This window comes from Kogia breviceps, chromosome X, assembly GCF_026419965.1.
Source record: "Kogia breviceps isolate mKogBre1 chromosome X, mKogBre1 haplotype 1, whole genome shotgun sequence".
In the NCBI taxonomy this organism is placed as follows: domain Eukaryota; kingdom Metazoa; phylum Chordata; class Mammalia; order Artiodactyla; family Physeteridae; genus Kogia; species Kogia breviceps.
In genome coordinates this window covers 116,440,569-116,460,590 of record NC_081330.1, presented here as the reverse complement: position 1 = coordinate 116,460,590, position 20,022 = coordinate 116,440,569, and the positions used below count along the sequence as shown (strand labels likewise).

The following is a 20,022-nucleotide window of genomic DNA, read 5'->3' as shown; positions in this document are numbered from 1 at the left end:
TCCCACAGTGCACAGGACAGATCCCCACAAATGAGAATAATTTGGCCTAAATGTCAGTAGTACCAAGGTTGAGAAACTCTGCCTTAAGGTAAGGTTTGTTACAATGCAGATTCCTAGGTTGCAACCTGGAGACATTTGACTTAGTAGGTCCAAGATGGATCCGCAAATTTGTATTTTAACGTGCTCGCAAGTGATGCTGATGCTGTTGGTTCAAGGATAGAGAAGCCCTGAACTAGAAGAGTCCAGTGTCGAAGGAACAAGCATTATATATGGGCATTGGCCCCATGGCATCCTTCTTTTAGGAAAACCGTGTGACAGTTTACATTTACCTGATTTAATAATTCAGCAGATATTTTATTTGATCTCTCCCCTGTGTTGTGAGGGAGGTAGTTTGAAGTTTTTTCAGGCTGGTAAGGAATCGTTCACGCGGGAGGTAAAACCTCAATGGAATAAATGAGGACAACTCCGGTTCAGGTGGACTGTTGATGAGAGAACAGGGCATGTTATTGAAGTTTGCCTCCTGTTTAAGTAAGTAATTTAACAATTGGGAGGAGGATTAAGTGGCTGATAAAATTTATCTGAGAAAATGTTAGGTGTTAGGGACTAGGTGTTCAATGTGCATTTCTAAGCCATTTGAATCTTGACATTTGAAAATGGTTTTTAGTAATTTGTATACATTTTTCTTTTCCTCAAAAAGTGCATTGATTTTTCCATGGTATTACCATTTCTGGTTAATATTTGTATGCTGGCTCTGTTTTAAAATTTAGGTATTTACCTCAACAAAACATGAAGCATTACTATAAGTTTAATCACATGTTTATATCTGATGAACCTACCCAAAAAGATTAACCTTTGTCCCTATTTTTCCCTTGCTATCTTTACTATTAGTTTTGAAAAATTTGGGACCTTCTTATGTAGAAGAGGTGTTGGCATAATTTTTCTGCAGAGATCCAGATAGTAAACAGATAGTTAATATTTTAGGCTTTGGGGGCTCTATGGTCTCTCTTGCAACTACTCAGCTCTGCAGCTGTAACGTGAAAGTGGCCATAGACAATCCATAAACAAATGAACATGGCTATTGTTGGAGAGGAAAAACATCTACTGCCATTTGAGGTTCAGTGTTTGGGGGTCTGCAAATTAAACTGACAGAAGGTGGATTAGCAGGAGAAAAGACTCCCTTAGGTAGGTGGGAGCTCACAGAAAATGTAGCTCAAAGAAGCAGTGAGAATTTGGGCCTCATGCCATCTTTTTTTTAAAAAACACTATTATTTTTTTATTGAGGTACAGTTGATTCACAGTATTATATAAGTTTCAGGTGTACAACATAGTGGTTCACAAATTTTAAAGAGTATACTCCATTTATAGTTATTATAAAATATTAGCTATATTCCTTGTGCTGTGCAGTATATCCTTGTAGCTTATTGATTTTATACACAGATTTCAAGGAACAATAAATGGTGAGATATGACTGAGAAATACGTGGGGGAAACTAATGGAAGGTAAGGTTTGATTTAGTAAGGTCTGTGTATGTAATTTCTCATCCTGGCGCTGACTTCTCATCTCTGGGGATAGGAGTCACTCTTTCCCCCTGGTATGAGAAGCCTCCCTTAACAGGGATTTATGACAGTGGAATTCTTTTGGAAGGCCTGCTTTTAGGCAGATAAGGGGAGTGCAGAGAAGGCCTCTTCCTGCATCTGGTGATTCTCAAATGCCTTCAGCTCAAAATAATTCTTGTGCTGCAGTGACATATTTTGGACCCCTTCCCCATGTTCCAAAACACAGTGTTTTTTACAAAAAATATGTGGTAGGCTTCTTTTGGCCTGTTGACTTTTGTTTGCTGACCCGTGAGGTAGAGCCCTGCGTGTGGGGCAGAGAAAAATACCACTTACTTTGGCTCATCTAAAAGCCTAACTATAATATAGGATTGTTCTGGCTCTCAGGCTTTTATCGTCTTGGCTATGTCTGGACAAATGGATTTGGTTAATTGAAGCTTAGGATAGTCATTTAATCAGGTCTAGCAGCTGTTCTATTTGCGAAAACTTTGTGAGCAGTTTACCACATGTAATTGAAGGTAATAAAAAGACATTGACACTCTCCTGTTCAGCTTCAAAGGGGATATGTGAGAGTTGCCACTATTTTTAAGGTAATGTTGCCCCTACCATCAGGGAGATGTGTTGTTTTATGGATTAATCATAGGGTGGTGTTGGGTTCTTAACTGTTGTTACTCCCTGCTCCATCTATGTTCAAAGAAAACCCAAATGTTCTTTTTTTAAAAACTCTGTTGGGTGCAGGGCTCACCCAAGTGAGAGGACTATCACAATGACACCAGGAAACTGTTTAGTGCCGGTGTGGCTAAATTGTGATTTACCTGTACTAGAGTTCTTTCCTTTTTTGGACTGGAAAAACTGCCCACCTTCAAGATAGATGGAGTAGGTATTTTGGTTTTTTTAAAATAAATAATTAATTAATTAATTTTGGGACTGCATTGGGTATTCGTTGCTACGTGCGGGCTTTCTCTAGTTGTGGCGAGCAGGGGCTACTCTTCATTGCGGTGCGCGGGCTTCTCATTGTGGTGGCTTCTCTTGTTGCAGAGCACGGGCTCTAGGCGGGCGGGCTTCAGTAGTTGTGGCTCGCGGGCTCTAGAGCGCAGGCTCAGTAGTTTTGGCGCACGGGCTTAGTTGCTCCGTGGCATGTGGGATCCTCCCGGACCAGGGCTCGAACCCGTGTCCCCTGCATTGGCAGGTGGATTCCCAACCACTGCGCCGCCAGGGGAGTCCTGGCGTTGGTATTTTCAAGGGAGACGATGGATATATGGAGCTGCTTTATAATTTGGAACATACCTTCTTAGAATGTTGTCCATATCGGAGAGAAATGGGGATTGTCTGCTACACTGGGACATTATTCAGGCAGGGTTAAGGGTGGAAGACCTGAAATCTGAGCATTCCTGTCTTCCAGCTTTTGCAAAATCAGAACTATGACTTGCACTTAAAAAGCCCTGTGATTAATGCTGGGCGCTTATCTATTCTCCCCCCAGCATGATGCATGAGCCTGTGAACCACACCCGAAAGCAATTTGCAGAATTAAAGTTTTTGAAGACTCATGATAAATCATTGCCATTCTTATCAAGAAGGTGAAATTTGATTTGTCAGATAACTGCATTGTTATTATTTGTGGAATTCAGAAAGCCCCAAAGGATATTAAAGCCTGTTCTCCAGCCTAATTTTCATTAATACCATTAGCTCTGCTTAGGATAATATCTTCAGCCAGGACATCTACACTAGTCAATCATTTGCTTGCATTATGGAAATTGCTGCTGTTTTGAAGGATAATGCAGTTCATGTACAGTCTCCTGAACTTCCGATGCTTAAAGCTCAGAATTTTGATTGATGTTTAATAGTTATTGTAGAGCTCATGAGAGGGAACGAGACCTTGGTGTGGTTAAGCCTGACTGACGCTTTCACAGCTGTTGCAAGCGTTAAGAAAGTTGTGCTATAAATTGTTTGTAAAAGGGCAGTTGATCATCAATTGTTCCGTTTTTTCTTAAGTTAAATTAATAAAAGAGAAAAAATATGCTAAGCGACTTAACTATGTAGAGGAAACACAAAGCTGTTTAATTAAGTGTTTAAAGTGATGCCTCTGATGTAGTACATGTGAGACATTTGAGAATTTTCCTGACTCTCCTAAATAACCAGGTCAGTGGGGATTAGAACAAGTGAGCTTGCTGTCTTGATTTCTGCCCATCAGCTTAATATTACGTGGCTTTGAAAATTTAGGGTAAAGCAGTCAAACTAACCAATCTTTAAATCAGTTTGGTCATCTGTGTAAAAAGCACATGTTGTTCCAGTGCTCACAGCGATGTAAAGCAGAATTATGTTTGGTTCTGTTCTTCCCACCAGCACTATCAAGTTGTAGTGTACCTTGTGGAAAATTCTGGGAAGGAGGGGTGACTTGAGAGTTTAAATCATGTTGTGTTTGAAGTTTTCAGTGTTCCTTGTTTTTCTAGTTCATTTGTGATAGTTTTTCTCTCTCTCTCAAAGTAATAATCTTTACTTCATGAACTGTCTGTTGTCTCCACAGAAATTAATTGTGGTTTTTAAAGTTCTAGCCCTAAGACTTTAAGGCAAGGAATAAACCCCCAAGTGACTAAGATTTGTTGCATGTACATGTTAGTAATAGCAAAGAGCAGAATAAAAACAAATATAAAACTGAATAGCTAAGCCACGCACACACACGCCCACGCCCCACCCTGTTCAGCGTGGCTCACTTTAGCAAGCACTGTTGAGCACTTACCGTGTACTAGACCCTGTGCCATTGATTGAGGCAACTCAGTGAACAACCTACCCTCAGTGAATTATGTGTCAGCCCAGGAAACCGTGGCTCTTGAGCCGTATTTAGCATGCTGCCTGTTTTTGTATGGCCCCCAAGCTAAGCAAGGAAGTTACATCTTAAAATTGTTTTGAAAAGTCAAAAGAAGAGGAATATATCATGTTACATAAAAGTGATATGAGATTCAAATCTCAGTAGTGTCTGTAAATAAAGTTTTATTGGCATACAGCCACAGCCATTCATTTACGTGGTGTCCACGGCTGCTCTCCCAGGTCCAATGCAGAGTTGAATAGTTGTGACAGAGACCATATGGCCTGCGAAGCTGAAAATATTTACCATCTGGCCCTTTACAGAAAAAGGTTATTAACCCCTGATCTAGGTAATCCAAGTTATCCTTTCCCAATTCCTTTGTTATCCAAATACTTCTTTCAACTCTCTATTTCACTGCATTGGTATTAGAAGTAATTTTATCCACATTTTACAGATGAGGAAACTGAGGAACAGAGAGGTTCAGATAATTAAGATACTGCTCATACTTTGTAGTAGCGGTTATGGCACGTTGTCATAGAATGTTTTTCTTCAGTCTTTTAATATAAATACAGTGAGGCCATGGATCATCTTATATATTTTTATATTTCTTTAGCACTGAGGAGAGTCCTGAGCCTCAACGGCATTCTCAATAAGTATTTGTTGTTTGATTGAAATAGCTTATATTAAAAAATACAGTTTTGGTTGCTGTCAAGAGTCAGTCGAGGGACTTCCCTGGTGGCGCAGTGGTTAAGAATCTGCCTGCCAATGCAGGGGACATGGGTTTGCTACCTGGGCTGGGAAGATCCCACGTGCTGTGGAGCAGTGAAGCCTGTGTGTCACAACTACTGAGCCTGCACTCTAGAGCCCACGAGCCACGACTACTGAGCCTGCGCGCCACAACCGCTGAAACCCATGCACTCTAGGGCCCACGTGCCACAACTACTGAGGCCGCGTGCTGCAACTTCTGAAGCCCGGGCGCCTAGAGCCTGTGCTCCATGGCAAGAGAAGCCACTGCAATGAGAAGCGCGCGCACCGCAACGAAGAGTAGCCCCCGCTCGCCGCAACTAGAGAAAGCCCCCGCGTGGCAAAGAAGACCCAACACAGCAAAGAAAAAAAAAAGTCAGTTCCAGTGGATTTTTTAAACAAATTTTATTTATTTATTTATTTTTTTATTTATGGCTGTGTCGAATCTTAGTTGTGGCATGTGGGATCTTTTCGTTGCGGTGCATGGGCTTCTCTTTAGTTGTGGTCTGCGGGCTCCAGAGCGCTTTGCCTCTGTAGTTGAGGCCCGTCGGCTCTCTAGTTGTAGTGCGTGGGCTCGGTAGGTGCGGCTGTCAGGCTTAGTTGCCTCGCAGCATGTGGGATCTTAGTTCCCTGACCGGGGATCGAACCTGTGTCCCCTGCATTGGAACGCAGATTCTTAACCACTGGACCACCGGAGAAGTGCCAGTCCCAATAGATTTTAAACATTGCTCCATTTTCCAGAAAGTTCCCCAGGTTCTCAGAAAGTCTCTCTCTGTTTTCCCTCATTTTATCTCTTTTGGTAAGATCAGTTTATATGGAAATGTGCCTTGATGCGAGCAGCACTGAATGATGTTCTTGGTCATGTGTTAGACTATAACCTTTTACATTTTCTGATACTATTCTTGACATTGATCAGAATGGGTTTCTCAACTAAATCACTCATTACACGAATCATTATTTATTGAACATCGATCACTTGCTATATGCCCGGCACTGTATTCCGTGTGGGGAACACAATGGGGGTTAAGTGGAATAGGCCATTAGCTTGATTTGAGTAGCATCACAGAGAAGGTTCTGACAGCTACAGAAACCTCCCTTATAATTGGATTTATCCCTTTGCTTAATGAACTACTCTTTTAAATACAGATATTTCTCCAGAGTTAATACATTAGATTGCTATTGGTCACTCACATCTTATAAATTAGTTTGAGGCCCCAATGACAGCGAATAGGTTAGCTGCCGTGAGGGAATAACAGTTTTGATGGGTGAGGAGGGAAGAGGAGATGACTTTGGGGCACAGTGTATTGCCAAGGAAAGGCCAATTGTGGATATGATCAGAGAGCAAGTGGTATGAACACACAGGGCCTGCTAGGTACTGGGAGGAATGCATACAGGCAAGAGAAAGGAAGGGAAAACAGAAATCAAGATGGTGAATGCTAAAGGCAACGTTTTCTTTGATCTTTGCTAAAATCAGCTTTCATAGTGCTTCTGTGTCCATTTTCTGAGGTGTGCAAATAGTGGCCCTCAGAAGAGTCCTCAGGCTTTTGGGGGGATACGAATAGCCTGGATTCTCCTGGCTCATGCTTAGAGTCTGGCTTTGCTCAGGAAATCTTCCACCATGCTCCAAGCATCTCATGGGCACATCTGTCTCTCCACTGATCACAGGGTTGCTTCAACAGCCTTCCCCTCTCACTACGTTGTGTGGCCCCCTGAAACTTGACCTGTGACTAAAAAGAGTGACATTATTCCCCAGGGGAGTTCAGGTATTTGGTTAAGGATGTAATGTGGCCTGGGTTCCCCTAAAAGACCCTCCAAATAGGTACAGAACAGTGTTACTCCAGATCCTTGGAAGAAGTCATGTTTCCACTTTCTCTGTATAATCTACAGCCAACATTTATTCATCATGTATGCTGGACCAAGGCATAAAAAAGTGCTTTGTGTGCAATGTCATCGTGAATCCTTGCAGACAAACCAATGCAGTATAGGTACTATTTTTTTTTTTCCTCAAGCTATATCTGATGAAAAGGAGATCATGTTAGGATTACATTCAGCTACAGCTAGTAGAAAACATTATATATAATGCCTCACACAAATAGGGGTTTATTTTCCTCATGTCATAGAGGGGGAAGGGAGGCAGTTCATGCCTGATACAGTGGGCTCCAGATGGCACCAACTCTTCATTCCACCCTCTTTAGCATGTCAATTTCTTCCTCTTGTTTGTTACCCTGTGATTCCAAGATGGCTGCCCTATCTCTGCCATTGCATCAGCATTGCAGGAAGGAGGAAGAGGAAAGGCTAAAGCACTGGTTCTTACCCAGCAGGCAATTTGGCCCCTAGGGGACATTTGGCAATGTCTGAAGACATTTTTTGTTGTCACGAGTTGTGACGTAGAGTTGCTAGTGGCGTGTAGTATATAGAAACCAAAGATGCTTCTAAACATCCTACAGGACAGCTCCCACAATAAGAATTACGTGGCCCCAAATGTCAATATTGCTAAGGTTGAGAAACGGTGGACTGCAGGCAGAGGGCACGTGCCAGCTGAGTCTTCGTCTTTTAAAACAGATTCCTGGGAGTGCAACAAGGACTGTTGGTTATATGTCATTGGCCAAAGTCTCATCCCGTAGCCAACTGTAACTGCAAAGGCAGTTGGGTGGTGCAGCTATTTTTAGTTGGGTCCATTGTCATCTTGAGAAGAGCTGGGGTCTGATAGTAAGGAAGGGAAAGGAATGTGGATATTAGATATATAATAGGCAGTATTTGCTTCAGAAAAGTTAAGTACTTTGCTCAGGGTCACACAGGTAGTGAAGATCATCTGAGCCTCCTTTTTTGAGGAAGAAGGTCCAGTTGTCATGTGCAGCCCTTTCTGGAGGTCTGTGTGAATAAGGGATAGAAATGCATGCACTGGTTATGGAAAACTCTGGAGTTTATGATCAGCCATAAGCAGACGGGGAAATATTTTTTGCAGGATATAACATGCAGTCTGTTTTTTACTTATCCCACTGTCCTCTCAGTGTTTGCAGTGGAACTTGCCTTTCCTTCTTGTCCTTAGAACCCACGGAGTAATTGATTTCAGGCCTGCTTCACTAATGCTTTTCCCTTCACAAGCCATCAAGCTATTGGTGCTCCATTTCTTCCATTCTGAAAAAATTAAAAAGTGATGTGATCATTATTTGCCTTAAAGGGTATATCAGAGTTTATTCAGGAAAATGGGTGCCCTTCTAGGTGTGTCAAGCGGAAAGATATTTAATATGGGGATTTGGAGGCTTATGCAATCATCAGGAGGGCTGGGGAGTGAAGGGCAGAGCCTGCCAGTGGTCTCCGCTGCCCGCACACGAAAGGGCTCTTCTCAGGAGAATGCTTGGAAGCTGCTGGCAAAGCGCTTTATCTGCTGACTGCAGATGCCCATGTGCCTGCCCATAGCTACCAGCAGCGAGTGAATAAATAGTGTCTCCTCCTCTACTTTTCCAGTCTCCTATGAGTGCTTCTTATTCACAGAGTCTAACCTGCAGTCATGTCCCATGGGGTTTGGGGAGATGTAGTTCTGAGGCTTCTCAGGGAAGAATGTAGAACGGGGCGGGGTGGGATGATGTGGAAGTGACAACAGACTGTCTAGCAGGAGGAGCTCTGGGGTTTGAATAGAGGCATAACAACACAGCACATTTGGGGGAAGAAGAGTATTCTTCTCAGATGTTGGCAGTGTTGCTACTAGTATTATTTATCTTTGTGCTCTTAGATGAATAGAGATTCTTTGTATCACCATTCTGGCTCTCTTCAAGTCATGGTGTTGCTAAATAAATGATGAAAAAGGATTCAGTGACCTGCATATACAGTGCAGAAGGTAATATAGTCTGTGCAGCTCTGTAGTGCAGTGAGGGTCCCAGAGCGTGAGGTTTGAAAAACGATCCATGATTCGTTCACCAGCGTGCTCCGGAAAGACCAGTGTTCACTTGTCGTGAGCTGATTAAGTATAGTGAGGAATTAAATACGAGGGAAGTAACAGAACCATCTCGGAACAAGGTAACCTGTAGACATATGATGTATTGTTTGGTGTTGGGGGCGAGTTGTAAGCTCTGGTTATCAGCTCCCTGGGTCATATCAGGCTTTCAGTGTAACTCACAGGGTTTTGAAGGCAAAATTTGATCTGTGCTCTATGTGAGGCTCTGAAACAGCAAAACCCATTATGACTGTGTCCTGCGGCACTTGTAAAATCCTCTCTGAGTCTTGAGTTTCAAGTTTCTGCTGATATTTAATATTTGAATTATCTCAAGGCAGATAAGGAAAACATACTATCTTATTCTATTTATTTCTTGAGTGAGGAAAATTGAAGGGGACTGAAGGAAAAAACTCATTACTAAGAGCAGTGTGCAAAGGTCACTGGTTTTTGCTTTGCTGGAATAAAACCGATGTGTTTGGGGTTGCCTGGTGTCTTATGTTGGGACTTCTTGAGGCATAGCTGGAGGTGAGGATTTGTATGCAAGTGATTTATGATTTATTCAGCAAGTGCTCCCAGGAGAAACCAGCAAGGGAATGCGGGAAGCCAGACTGGGAAGGCTGAGAGACGGACCAGGGTGCCATTTCAGGGTAAGTCTCAGATAGCCTGATCCTGTGGGGAACTCCAGAGGGCAAGTTATACCTCACACTGTGTCCTGAATTGAAGCAAAGGAGCTGGACTTTTCGTATTCCTGCTACAGGAAGTCATTGGCTGAGGGCTGCTGGGATGGTAGTGGAGAAGGGGGCCCACGGCAGATAAACTCCCAGGAGGAAACTGTTTTGAGTGCAGGCAAGGTGTCCTAGTAGCCCTAGGGCAGGCCTTCAGTCTCAGGTGCTGGCCAATAGAAAGGAAAAAGAACCTAGATGCTGGGGAGGGATATGCTGAGGTGATAAAAGGGATCCCAGGGGATCTGGGCAGAGGCCTGACCCTGTACTTACTCTATGAGTAAGCTGTTCTTTTGTTTTTGTGAAACCCTGAATCTGGGGAGAGGAGAGAGACAAAGTTTCTTGAGAGCAAGGGTTGGCAAACCTTTTCTTTAAAGTGTTAGAGAGTAAATATTTGAGGTTTTGTGAGCTGGAGGCTTTCTGTCCCAACTATTTAACTCTACCTTTGTAGTGCAAAAGCAGCCATAGATTACATGTAAATGAGTGGGCGTGGCTGTGTTCCACTGAAACTTTATTTATAGAAACAGATTTGGGGTGGGGAGCCGGGGCAGAGCGTAGATTTGGCTCCGAGGCCATAGTTTGCCAGTCCCTGCTGTGGAGGCTCCTTGTATGTGCCTATTTTTCCTTTATCCATTCCCTATAAAGTGTAAAACAGGGAATAAGTAGTATGTCTATCAAAAGGATGGTTGTGATGCATCTTAAATTAGTCTGGACTCCCTACCTCCAATTTTTCTGGCATCCTGGCCATCATTCACGGAGTTGCACAGATAATTTTGCTGGAGGGCGACTCATCTCATTTTATTCCTGCTAAAAATATTTAGTTCTCTTTTGTCTGTGAAACAAAATATAGACTCTTCGCATGGCATTCAGGAATCCCTGTGATCTGGCCAAAGCTGGCTTTCTTGCATTGTTTTCTGTGTCCACCCCTTGTGCTTTCTTCTCCAGCTACAGGAAACTACTCACCATCTCTCTGACGTACTCTTTGCTTTTCGTCTCCCTGACTTTGCCCCTGCTGTTTGCTCTCCTGGAATGTCCTTCCTCTCAGCTCTGCATTTTGAAACCCCATCCATTCTCTAAGACTCAGTTTGGTCACCTTCTCCGTTAAGCATTTTCCCCATGAGGAAATAATCTCTGCTATGGACTTTGATAACAATATTGTCTATAAATAAAATGATTTATAGACATTATTGTCTATATCGAAACCTTTATTTATCTTGCATTATATAGTTATTTGCTACATTCACTATGCTTTTAGTATGATGAGGGCAGGGACTAACTTAGATTTTTTTTTTTTTTTTCTTTTTTGCCCTTCACAGTCGGTTACATATAGTAGATCTTCAGTAAACGGAGTTTTCAGATGAAGGCTGCATTCCTGTGTCCTTTGATTATTAATGACTTAAGTGCCGAAACTCTGACATCATTTTCCTTTTTCCTTTTTATAGGCAAGAGCTGTTTTGGCAAAAGTTGGCTATCCTGAATTTATAATGAATGATACTCATGTTAATGAAGACCTCAAGGCAGTAAGTGCTAAATTTACTGTATTTTTTTTCGGGCAAGTTTTACTGGCCTTGGCCTTTCAGCTAACCCAAGTCCAGGCAGTTAAATCTGGTGGTGCCAAAAAGCACCAACTTTTGATTCATTCCTTGTCTAGGTATCGGCCTCGTTATGCCAGGCATATCGCAAGATTTAGAGCGGATTCAAAATAAAGGAAATGTCGGAAAGAATGTGTAGCTGAGTGGGTACCATAAAGCAAATGGACTTGGATTTGGTCTACTTTGATCGTAAAGGAAAGAATTAAGCAAATCGAGTATTTTACAATTAGTGAGCGTGTTCTAATGGTCAGTGTATGATGTTTGTTGTTAAACAGTCTTTATGTGCTTCATTCATATTAAATGACTAGTAATAAATCTTGCCTGTTGGAAGTTAACTTCATTAAACTTTATGAGTGTTTTGGCAAACTAAGTGCATATACATATGACTCTATAATTTATTGTGAGTTGGGTTGTATATTTGCAGTAAGTTACTGAGGGAGGAATAGTAATTCTTTTTTATTCCAGTATTTTGGGACACATATTTTCCAGCAGATACATTCATTACAGGCCGTTCTAATCATCACCACTGTTATTTTCCTTCCTACAGATAGTTCTGGTAAAGAACTTCCTCTCAATAACCCCTGTTTTTATCATTCACTAGATTTTCTTGAAAAAGTAGTTTCTTGGAATTCATTAAATAACAGTGGTTCTGAGGTATAGCTCTTTCCTGAAACTGATTTAATAAGTTGCATATCTGTAAGCAATCCTAGCTTTATAGATGAACACTGGAATTTTATAAGATTATTCAAAAGTGAGTGAAAGCATTAATTAGAAAGTTTCTCAGTTGGGCTCCAAGATATAGCCTTCCAAAGTATTGATCCAGTTGCTGTGGAGGAAAATAATTGTGCTTCACAGTATCCCAAAGCTCAGAGAGCCCGTCTTATTATACATTGTTTTGATCCTGAAAAATCTCACTATTAGCATGATAATTAAAGATACTGACACATTTGCCACGTGCATGTACATTATCTTTTAAGCCCCACACTGATCCTGTGAAATAGATGGTGTTTATCCCCATCTCGCAGAAAAGGACATAGAGACTCAAAGAAGTTAGGTGATTTCTTCAGTGCCAGGCCAAGCGTCAGAGCCAGGACTGAAATCTGGGCCCAGGAAGCTCTGCTTGTAATCAGAGAAGGGGTTTTGCAGGGTTCTTGTCAGGCAGCTCTGCTGGAGGAACAGAGGAGTGAGTTGACGGGTGGGTGGGAACTGCTCTCCCAGAGCTGGCTGGGATGGGACGAGTGAAGAGAAGGGAGGGCATGTACTGTTAAGTGACCAAGAAGTGATTCTGCCTCTTCCGTTTGCTAGCCGTTTGATCTTGTGCAGGTTATTTGACTTTGATTGTCTGGATACTGGAGATAATAATAACCAAGTTTTAGTATTCTTGAGAAGATTAAATGAGATTATATAAATGTAAAAGCACCTAGCATAATGTGTGGCACATAGGTCTTCTCCCCATAAATGATAGCTGTAACTTTGTTTATCAGTATGCGAACTATTGCTGCTACGAAGGGCATCACCAGGGCACAAAGTACGTCGGCAGTAGAACCTGGACAGTTCCCTGAGATTGGCAGGTACTTGAAGAACGCGGGTGAGAATTTGAGAGGCAGTTTGGTTATGAACATGGACCCTGGAATCAAAGTGTCTGGAATTAAATCCCCATTCTGCCATTTCCTAGCTGTGCAACCTAGGGTAGGTCATGCCATCTCTCTGTGCCTCCGTTTCTTCATATCAAAATGGAGATAGTAATAGTCCCTCCCCTATAGGGCTGCTGTGAGGATCAGATAAGTTAACATATTTAAAGTATGCATGACCCTGGCACAGAGTAAGCACACTGTTAAGTGTCAGTTACGGCTTCTTCAGTTTTTCACTTACGTTAGTAAATTATTTTGGTTTGGAAAGGTCATTACGAATTAACACATGCAGTATCCATGTGCCTGAAATTGCTTTAAGAGGCTATACGGGTGGAACAGTCTCAGGCCTTATTCAAATAAGGTAGCATCCAGGGCTCCCTCACGGTGTTGAGTTGATCAGGTTTTGTTGGCGGTCTGCTGCTGTTTAAAGTGAATGCCCCAATTTTAAGGATTCAATAAATGTAGTATCTTTTGTGAAAAGAAACCAGACGCCAAACAGGATGCAGTGTTAGGTGTATTTCCTCATGTCTCCAGGGCCTGAACTGAAGCCATTATATACCAAAAGTTTTAAGTACTTTTCGTGAAGAAATGGCTTTCACCCAACTCATTGCCGAAGCAGACACAATTGCACCCAAGAGTTTCTAACAGTTTAAAAAAGACAGTGAAACGAATCCAAACACATGAAGTAAAAATGCATTCATGATCAGAAACTGATAGAGAAAACGAATAAAACCCAACCGGAAAATAGGTAAACGGTGCTTGATGTGATAGTAATAGTGTCACTGAGGTTAATGGCAAAAGGACTAAAGTATTGCAGATACACAGTGGGACTGTGTTTTCAGTTTTGAGGAATATGTAGATAAGGACTACTGTTGGGCTTATGAGAAATTTCTGGTAATACAAGCTCTGAGCATGACAGGCTGTTACAAATGAAAAACAGCTTACTTTATTTGATGCAAGTGAAAGTGTGATTCATCAGGTACAAACGCAAAAGGAAAGAGGATAGAGATTGGGGAATGGATTAGATGAAGGTCAAGGCAAAGGCTGAAAGCTCAAGTTGGGCTCTTATGGAGATAAGAGTAAATGGGAAAGAACTTAGAGGCAGATATAAAGAATTAGAAAAAACTTTTTTTTTCTCTTCTGAGGATGACAGGGTAAACCGAGATACCCAGCAAAATATTGCTGAACAACAGTCTTTCTGTAGTCTTTGAAAAGAACAAGAAAAAGGATGTGCCCTTTATGTGAGCCCCCAGTAGCATGCAGGAAAGCCTATTAGTTAGCCTAGAAAGATAGGCATCAGTCCACGTTCAGACAAACCTTATAAGGTGTACCTTCACTGCTCTTTGATGGAGACAGATGCGAGAGTGAGTTGATACCAATTTGGGGAAGATTTCTGTATCAGCCAGGAGAGCCAAACCACATCAGGTATTTCAGAGAGAGGAGATATAATACAGGAAATAGGTTGGAAGGCAAAAATCAGGAAGGCGAGGTAAACCAGAGATTAATAACTTTTTAAGGAAGCAGTTACCACCCCTGTGTCTAGGGACACAAAAGGGAGGAGGTGGTGGTACCATTGCTTTCGAGAGCAGATGAGGAACTGCCACTCCAGAGCAGAGCTGGGGCTGTGGAAGAGGGACTGAAGATTCTTCCAGAGTCAGTGTCGGAAGAAGAAAGAGGAGAGAGAGGGAATGAAAGAGAAAAAACACAGCATCCTTTCCCCTCCTGCCACCTGCTGATTTCCGCCAGTGCCTCCTATTGGCAGGAAGCCGACTGCACTGGAGCCTGGGTAACATGGTTTTCAGATTCACAGCCTAGCATTATATTATAGAACGGAGTAAAAGGATGGCCATGCATCTGAGAGACAGTACGTAAATACTTGACCCCGTTAGGCACGTCACTCGTTGTGAAAACCAATGGAAAATTGCAGTAGGAGCTCAAGTCAGAATCACAGCTGGCCTCCACTTTCTTAGGAGAACTGGACGTGGGTAATTTTTCAGAAAAGATCAATGTTTCTGGTGAGTGATACATACATCAACATAAATATGCACATGGAGATATGTAGATAATATGTGAACCCACATAATATTCTTTGGGGCGGGTCTTGGTCTGCTCTTGCTAGTGGAACACTTGTGTGTTTATGTGTGTATATGTTTTTTGTGTGCATAAATGACAGAGAGTGCTGCTGCCACTATGCAAGAGTGAGGTGATATTTAGGTGGAATGCTCCAGAAAAACAGGTTGTTAAAACATTGAAATAATTCTGTACTACTTGGTAAAAAAACAAAATGAAACATTGCCGCCAGCTCTCTCAAAGTGATCTCTGACCCCCCCATGACCATGGAGAGGCCAGAGTGGGCACTGGAGGGAGGTGCACTGATGCCCACCAGCCTTCTAGCCAGGCCTCCGTAACTCCCACACACGAAGATGGGACACGAAGTCTCGTCTTCGTGTTCCAGTGGCCGCAGCAGACCAAGACCTCCCCTCAGCCCCGGTGGTGGCGGCAGGGCATCTGGTTTCATCCGGTTCCTGGCTGGTGTGCTAGTTGGTGCCCCCTCAGAGTCGCCCTCATGTGAATGCCTGTGGGAACTGTATCTTCCACAGTGTTCTGTATACTTAGCTTGTTAAACATTTTGAACACCACCCCGTATGCAGGTGTATATATATGTATACATACATACTACTTACGGCGAAGCCATCTAAACACAGCAATCTCGTGTATTACTTTGCTATTTATATATTTATTTTATTTAAATATATATATATATATATTTTAAATTTTTGGCTGTGTTGGGTGTTCGCCCCTGCGCGCGGGCCCCCTCCAGTTGTAGCCAGCGGCTGTCCGTTGAGGTGCGCGGGCCTCTCGCCGTGGCAGCGTCACTTGTTGCGGAGCGTGAGCTCCAGGCGAGCGGCCCGCAGTAGCTGTGGCGCGCAGGCTCGGTAGTTGTGGCGCATGGGCTCAGCCCCTCCACGGCACGTGAGATCCTCCTGGACCAGGCCCGGACCCCCCACCACCCCCCACCCCACACTGGCAGGCCGACTCCCAACCACTGCACCACCAAGGAAGTCCGACTTTGCTATTTAAATCAGGGAAAACATAATTCTAAAATCTGGATTACATTAAGTATTCAGAGTTCTTTGGGTGCCTAAAATAAAATCTTTCTTAGAGGTATTTGGATATATCGCTGAGTATGTTTAAATGGATTTAACTTAAAAAGTGTTCTAGAGTCTGTACTTCCCATTGGCTTATGTAGCATCTTATCAACTTGTATTTACTGGTCCCACAGAGAAGCTGAACACATTTCCTTGTTCTGCCCTTATTATGTGTTCTTCACCTTTGGGGAGGGTAATAGCTTTTTTCTTCCATTTAGTCTGTTGCATTTGTGCTAGGCATCTAGGATAGGATTTCCACAAAGAGAAAGTCAGATTCCCCTACATTTTGTGATCTGGACAGCTATTCTTAGGAAATGACACGGGAGCCCCAATTAATTCCCCAAAGGTCGCTCAATTGAAAAGTCAGGAGGTGGAATTGATTGAAAGTCATTATCAACTTGACCTAGATTTTCACCAGTAATTGAAAGGACAAGAGACTTTTGAGCCAATTATTGTCGCTTTCACAGTTTAAACATTTTTTTTGAAGATTACAAGTGGTTCTAAAATATTCATGCACATTCATTCTCGTTGCTATCTCTACAACAAGCAGAACTTTCCCAATGGTTGCTAGGTTTCATAGTTTTTTTCTCACTCATTATCAAAGTATTATCACATGGTGGAAAATTTGAAAAATAGAGAAAAGGAATGAAAACGTCCCTGAATGTTGGTACTTGAACATAATAGTATGTACTTCTGTTTTAGTGTATTATTTTATCCTTCTATTTTTGTATAGCTGTAATTGATGCTTATATATAATTTTGTATACTGACCTTTACAGTTAACGTATTGTTTTGTCCTTGTCTTCCATAGCCTTCATCACCGTTATTTAACAGCTGTGTGATATTAAGTAAACTGTACCCTGATTTATTTAATCACTGCTTCTCCTCCCACTGGTAATTCTTAACCTTCTCCTCCTCCTTCCCTGTACTCTCTTTGTTGAATCACCAGTTTTCTTATTAGGACCAATGAAAATAACACTGAAGCAGGAGCCTAATGATTTGGACTGTGTGACTTGGCCAGGTTCTATAATCTCTCCATCGTTCTTTCCCATCTGTCATATGGGAATAACAGCGGCCGGCCCTTCCTTCCTCCCAAACACTTAACCTGTCTTACAGGAAACAGTAAAAATTGTCCCCTATTACCTGTGATGTCCATTAAATAAATGAAATAGATTAACTGAACCAGGCTAAGCAATAGAAAATATGCTCAGTTTAACGATTAAAACAATTTACAATTTATCCTTCTAAACATAGGTAAGATGTTGGCAAATTTGTGATCACTTGCCTCTGAGTTTTGCTCGCCATGACCATTTTCATGGCTGTGGTAGGACCATATTTATGAAAAGTATTTTTAGACCTGGAACTCTTCTTCTTCAGGAAATTTTTGGGTGGTTTTCCATTTCATGTCTGTAGAACAACCTGAAGGTCAAGTTTTTGTTTTCGAATGGAACAGGAAGGTACCACTATTAGCAGACTCTTCTAAAAGTAACAACTGACCCCATTGATAGTACAAAAAAAAGTTAATATTTTTTCTTAACATTCTTTATTGGAGGATAATTGCTTTACAGTGGTGTGTTAGTTTCTGCTGTATAACAAAGTGAATCAGCTACACGTATACATATATCCCCATATCCCCTCCCTCTTGCGTCTCCCTCTCACCCTCCCTATCCCACCCCTCTAGGTGGTCACAAAGCACCGAGCTGACCTCCCTGTGCTATGCGGCTGCTTCCCACTAGCTATCTGTTTTACGTTTGGTAGTGTGTATATGTCCATGCCACTCTCTCACTTCGTCCCAGCTTACCCTTCCCCCTCCCCGTGCCCTCAGGTCCATTCTCTACGTCTGCGTCTTAAAAAAGTTAATATTTTTGAAGGAAATTCCGTTGGGAGAATTTTCCGGAGCACGCTCTGAACCCAAGAACGTATCTGAATTTTCTGTCAGTTACAGTCGTATTCTGAAAGTTCTGGCAGAGCTGTCTTCGGAACAAAAGCTGAAAAAAGGTTGAACGCTGGGCACATCTTTGAACTGTGTGATCCGGGAACGCATTAGAATTGCTAGTTAGGGTTGCTTCTTAAAACAGGGAGCTTACTCTGTTTCTTCTGAGGCTGGGTATAAACATCTATCTAAAATACAATCGATTGTAAGATTTCTTTTTATTATGAAGCATCTCAAACATTGGAAAAGTGTGTAAAATCGTATTTTGAACACCTCTGGCTTTAACAGATATTAAACATATTGCCATATTAGCTGTATACATGTACATACACATTTTAAATGAATAAAGCAGATACATTGGAAATTCTTTGTGTAGGTCTCCTTGACCTAAAGTCCTCCTTCCCTGCCTGTCTCCTTCCCTAGATACGCTCTCTTGAATTCAGTGTTTCTCATTCCCATGCATCTCTTTATGCTTCTGCTGCATAGGTATGTGCCCATAAACAGCATATAGTATTGTTTTATAAGTTTTAAACTTTTAAATTCTCGAATATATACAACTTGTTTACGCAGCATTGCTTTTGAGATTCTTTCACGTTCACACGTACAGACCATTTGTTGAGACCTCTGTGTGGTTTTCCATTATGTGATTACACCACGATTTATTCATCAGCCACCTCCCCTAACAGGATTGAGGGAGGGACAGTTTGAAGTCTTATCTCTGTAACTTGTTGGCCAAGTAGAACACCCAAGATGCCAGGAATTGATACTTTCATTCTTGCTTTTCTCTCTGTGCCATTAGTTATTTTATTCTTTTCTTTATATTTTGGCCTGGTCCCCTGGAAAGATTGCTAAGATGAGTCATTAACAAAAGTTACTCTGCAGACAAAATGAGTACCCATGATATGTTAGGGAAGAGATAAACCTGAGCCAGACACTGGCCAACAAATAGGCTGCTGTCAAGTCTGTAACTGTCAAGTTGTGTATATTCATTCATATCTGTAGTGTGATGCCTGTGGGTCTCATATACCTTCATTTGCCATATTTTAATTTTTGCTTTTAAAAGAGTGTCATGGCTTAAATTTATAAAAATATTACAGCTAATGAGAATATGATTACTCTTGGTTATTTGCTTATGCAAATGTATATTTTTCTTATTTTATTTGCCACAGTAATATATTTTAAAACCAAAGCATCAGGGATCACTACAAACCACTGCTTTTACCGTTACATGGATATTATTTACAATATTTAGGTTAAGTACTGCTACCTGTGTATATAGAGTGCCTATAGAGTTAAAACTCTGCCATTCTCCTTCCAAAAACAAAGAAAAGGAACTCAAGAATCAATTATGTCTTTCTCCCTATTTTAATAAACAACATTGTTGTGAGCCGTCAACTTCCTTATTTTCCATGCGAGCTCTAATCTATGATTTGCCTCTGTAATTTCATGAATCTTCAGTGACCAGAGCATGTTTTGAGCGTTGATAGATAATTTCAATTAATCAAGCTATTCTAGTGACTCCATTGTGCTTAGGGTAGAAAATAAGTCTGAATCACTTTTTTTTTTTTCCCTTCATGAACAAATACTGATTACACTAAATTAGATTTTAACGTTTGACTACATCATCATCTGTGAACTAAAGGAGGTTTCAGCTGAATAAACTGAATGTTATTAGAAGAACCTATGTGACAAATAGATAGAGTACACATTTTTAGAAAAGATCAAGGACTCACGTGGGCGAAGAAATTTCAAACCTAAGATACTATGTTCTGTAAAGGCTAAAGTAGATTTTTCAGTTATAAAGCAAATGAAATGCATTGTAAATTACTGCAGCTTCTCGTTTTTTTACTGTCATCCAGAAGTGACCATATTGATTTTTGAGCTTTTTATTTTAAAAGAAAATCACTGAGATTAAATTTCATAGCTTTGTGAAGACTGGGTTAACTGGTGATGGCTGAAGAG

At 41.5% G+C, this 20,022-nt stretch overlaps 1 protein-coding gene across 2 annotated transcripts in view; it reads left to right on the top strand.

Moving 5' to 3' along the window:
* PHEX (phosphate regulating endopeptidase X-linked) overlaps positions 1-20,022 on the top strand; it is a 199,425-nt gene that overhangs the window by 122,935 nt on the left and 56,468 nt on the right. For both annotated transcript variants that reach the window (XM_059051149.2, XM_067023429.1), the window contains one exon: positions 11,199-11,276. In XM_059051149.2, coding sequence (XP_058907132.1) covers positions 11,199-11,276 — 78 coding nt within the window. The remainder of the gene's footprint in view (positions 1-11,198; positions 11,277-20,022) is intronic.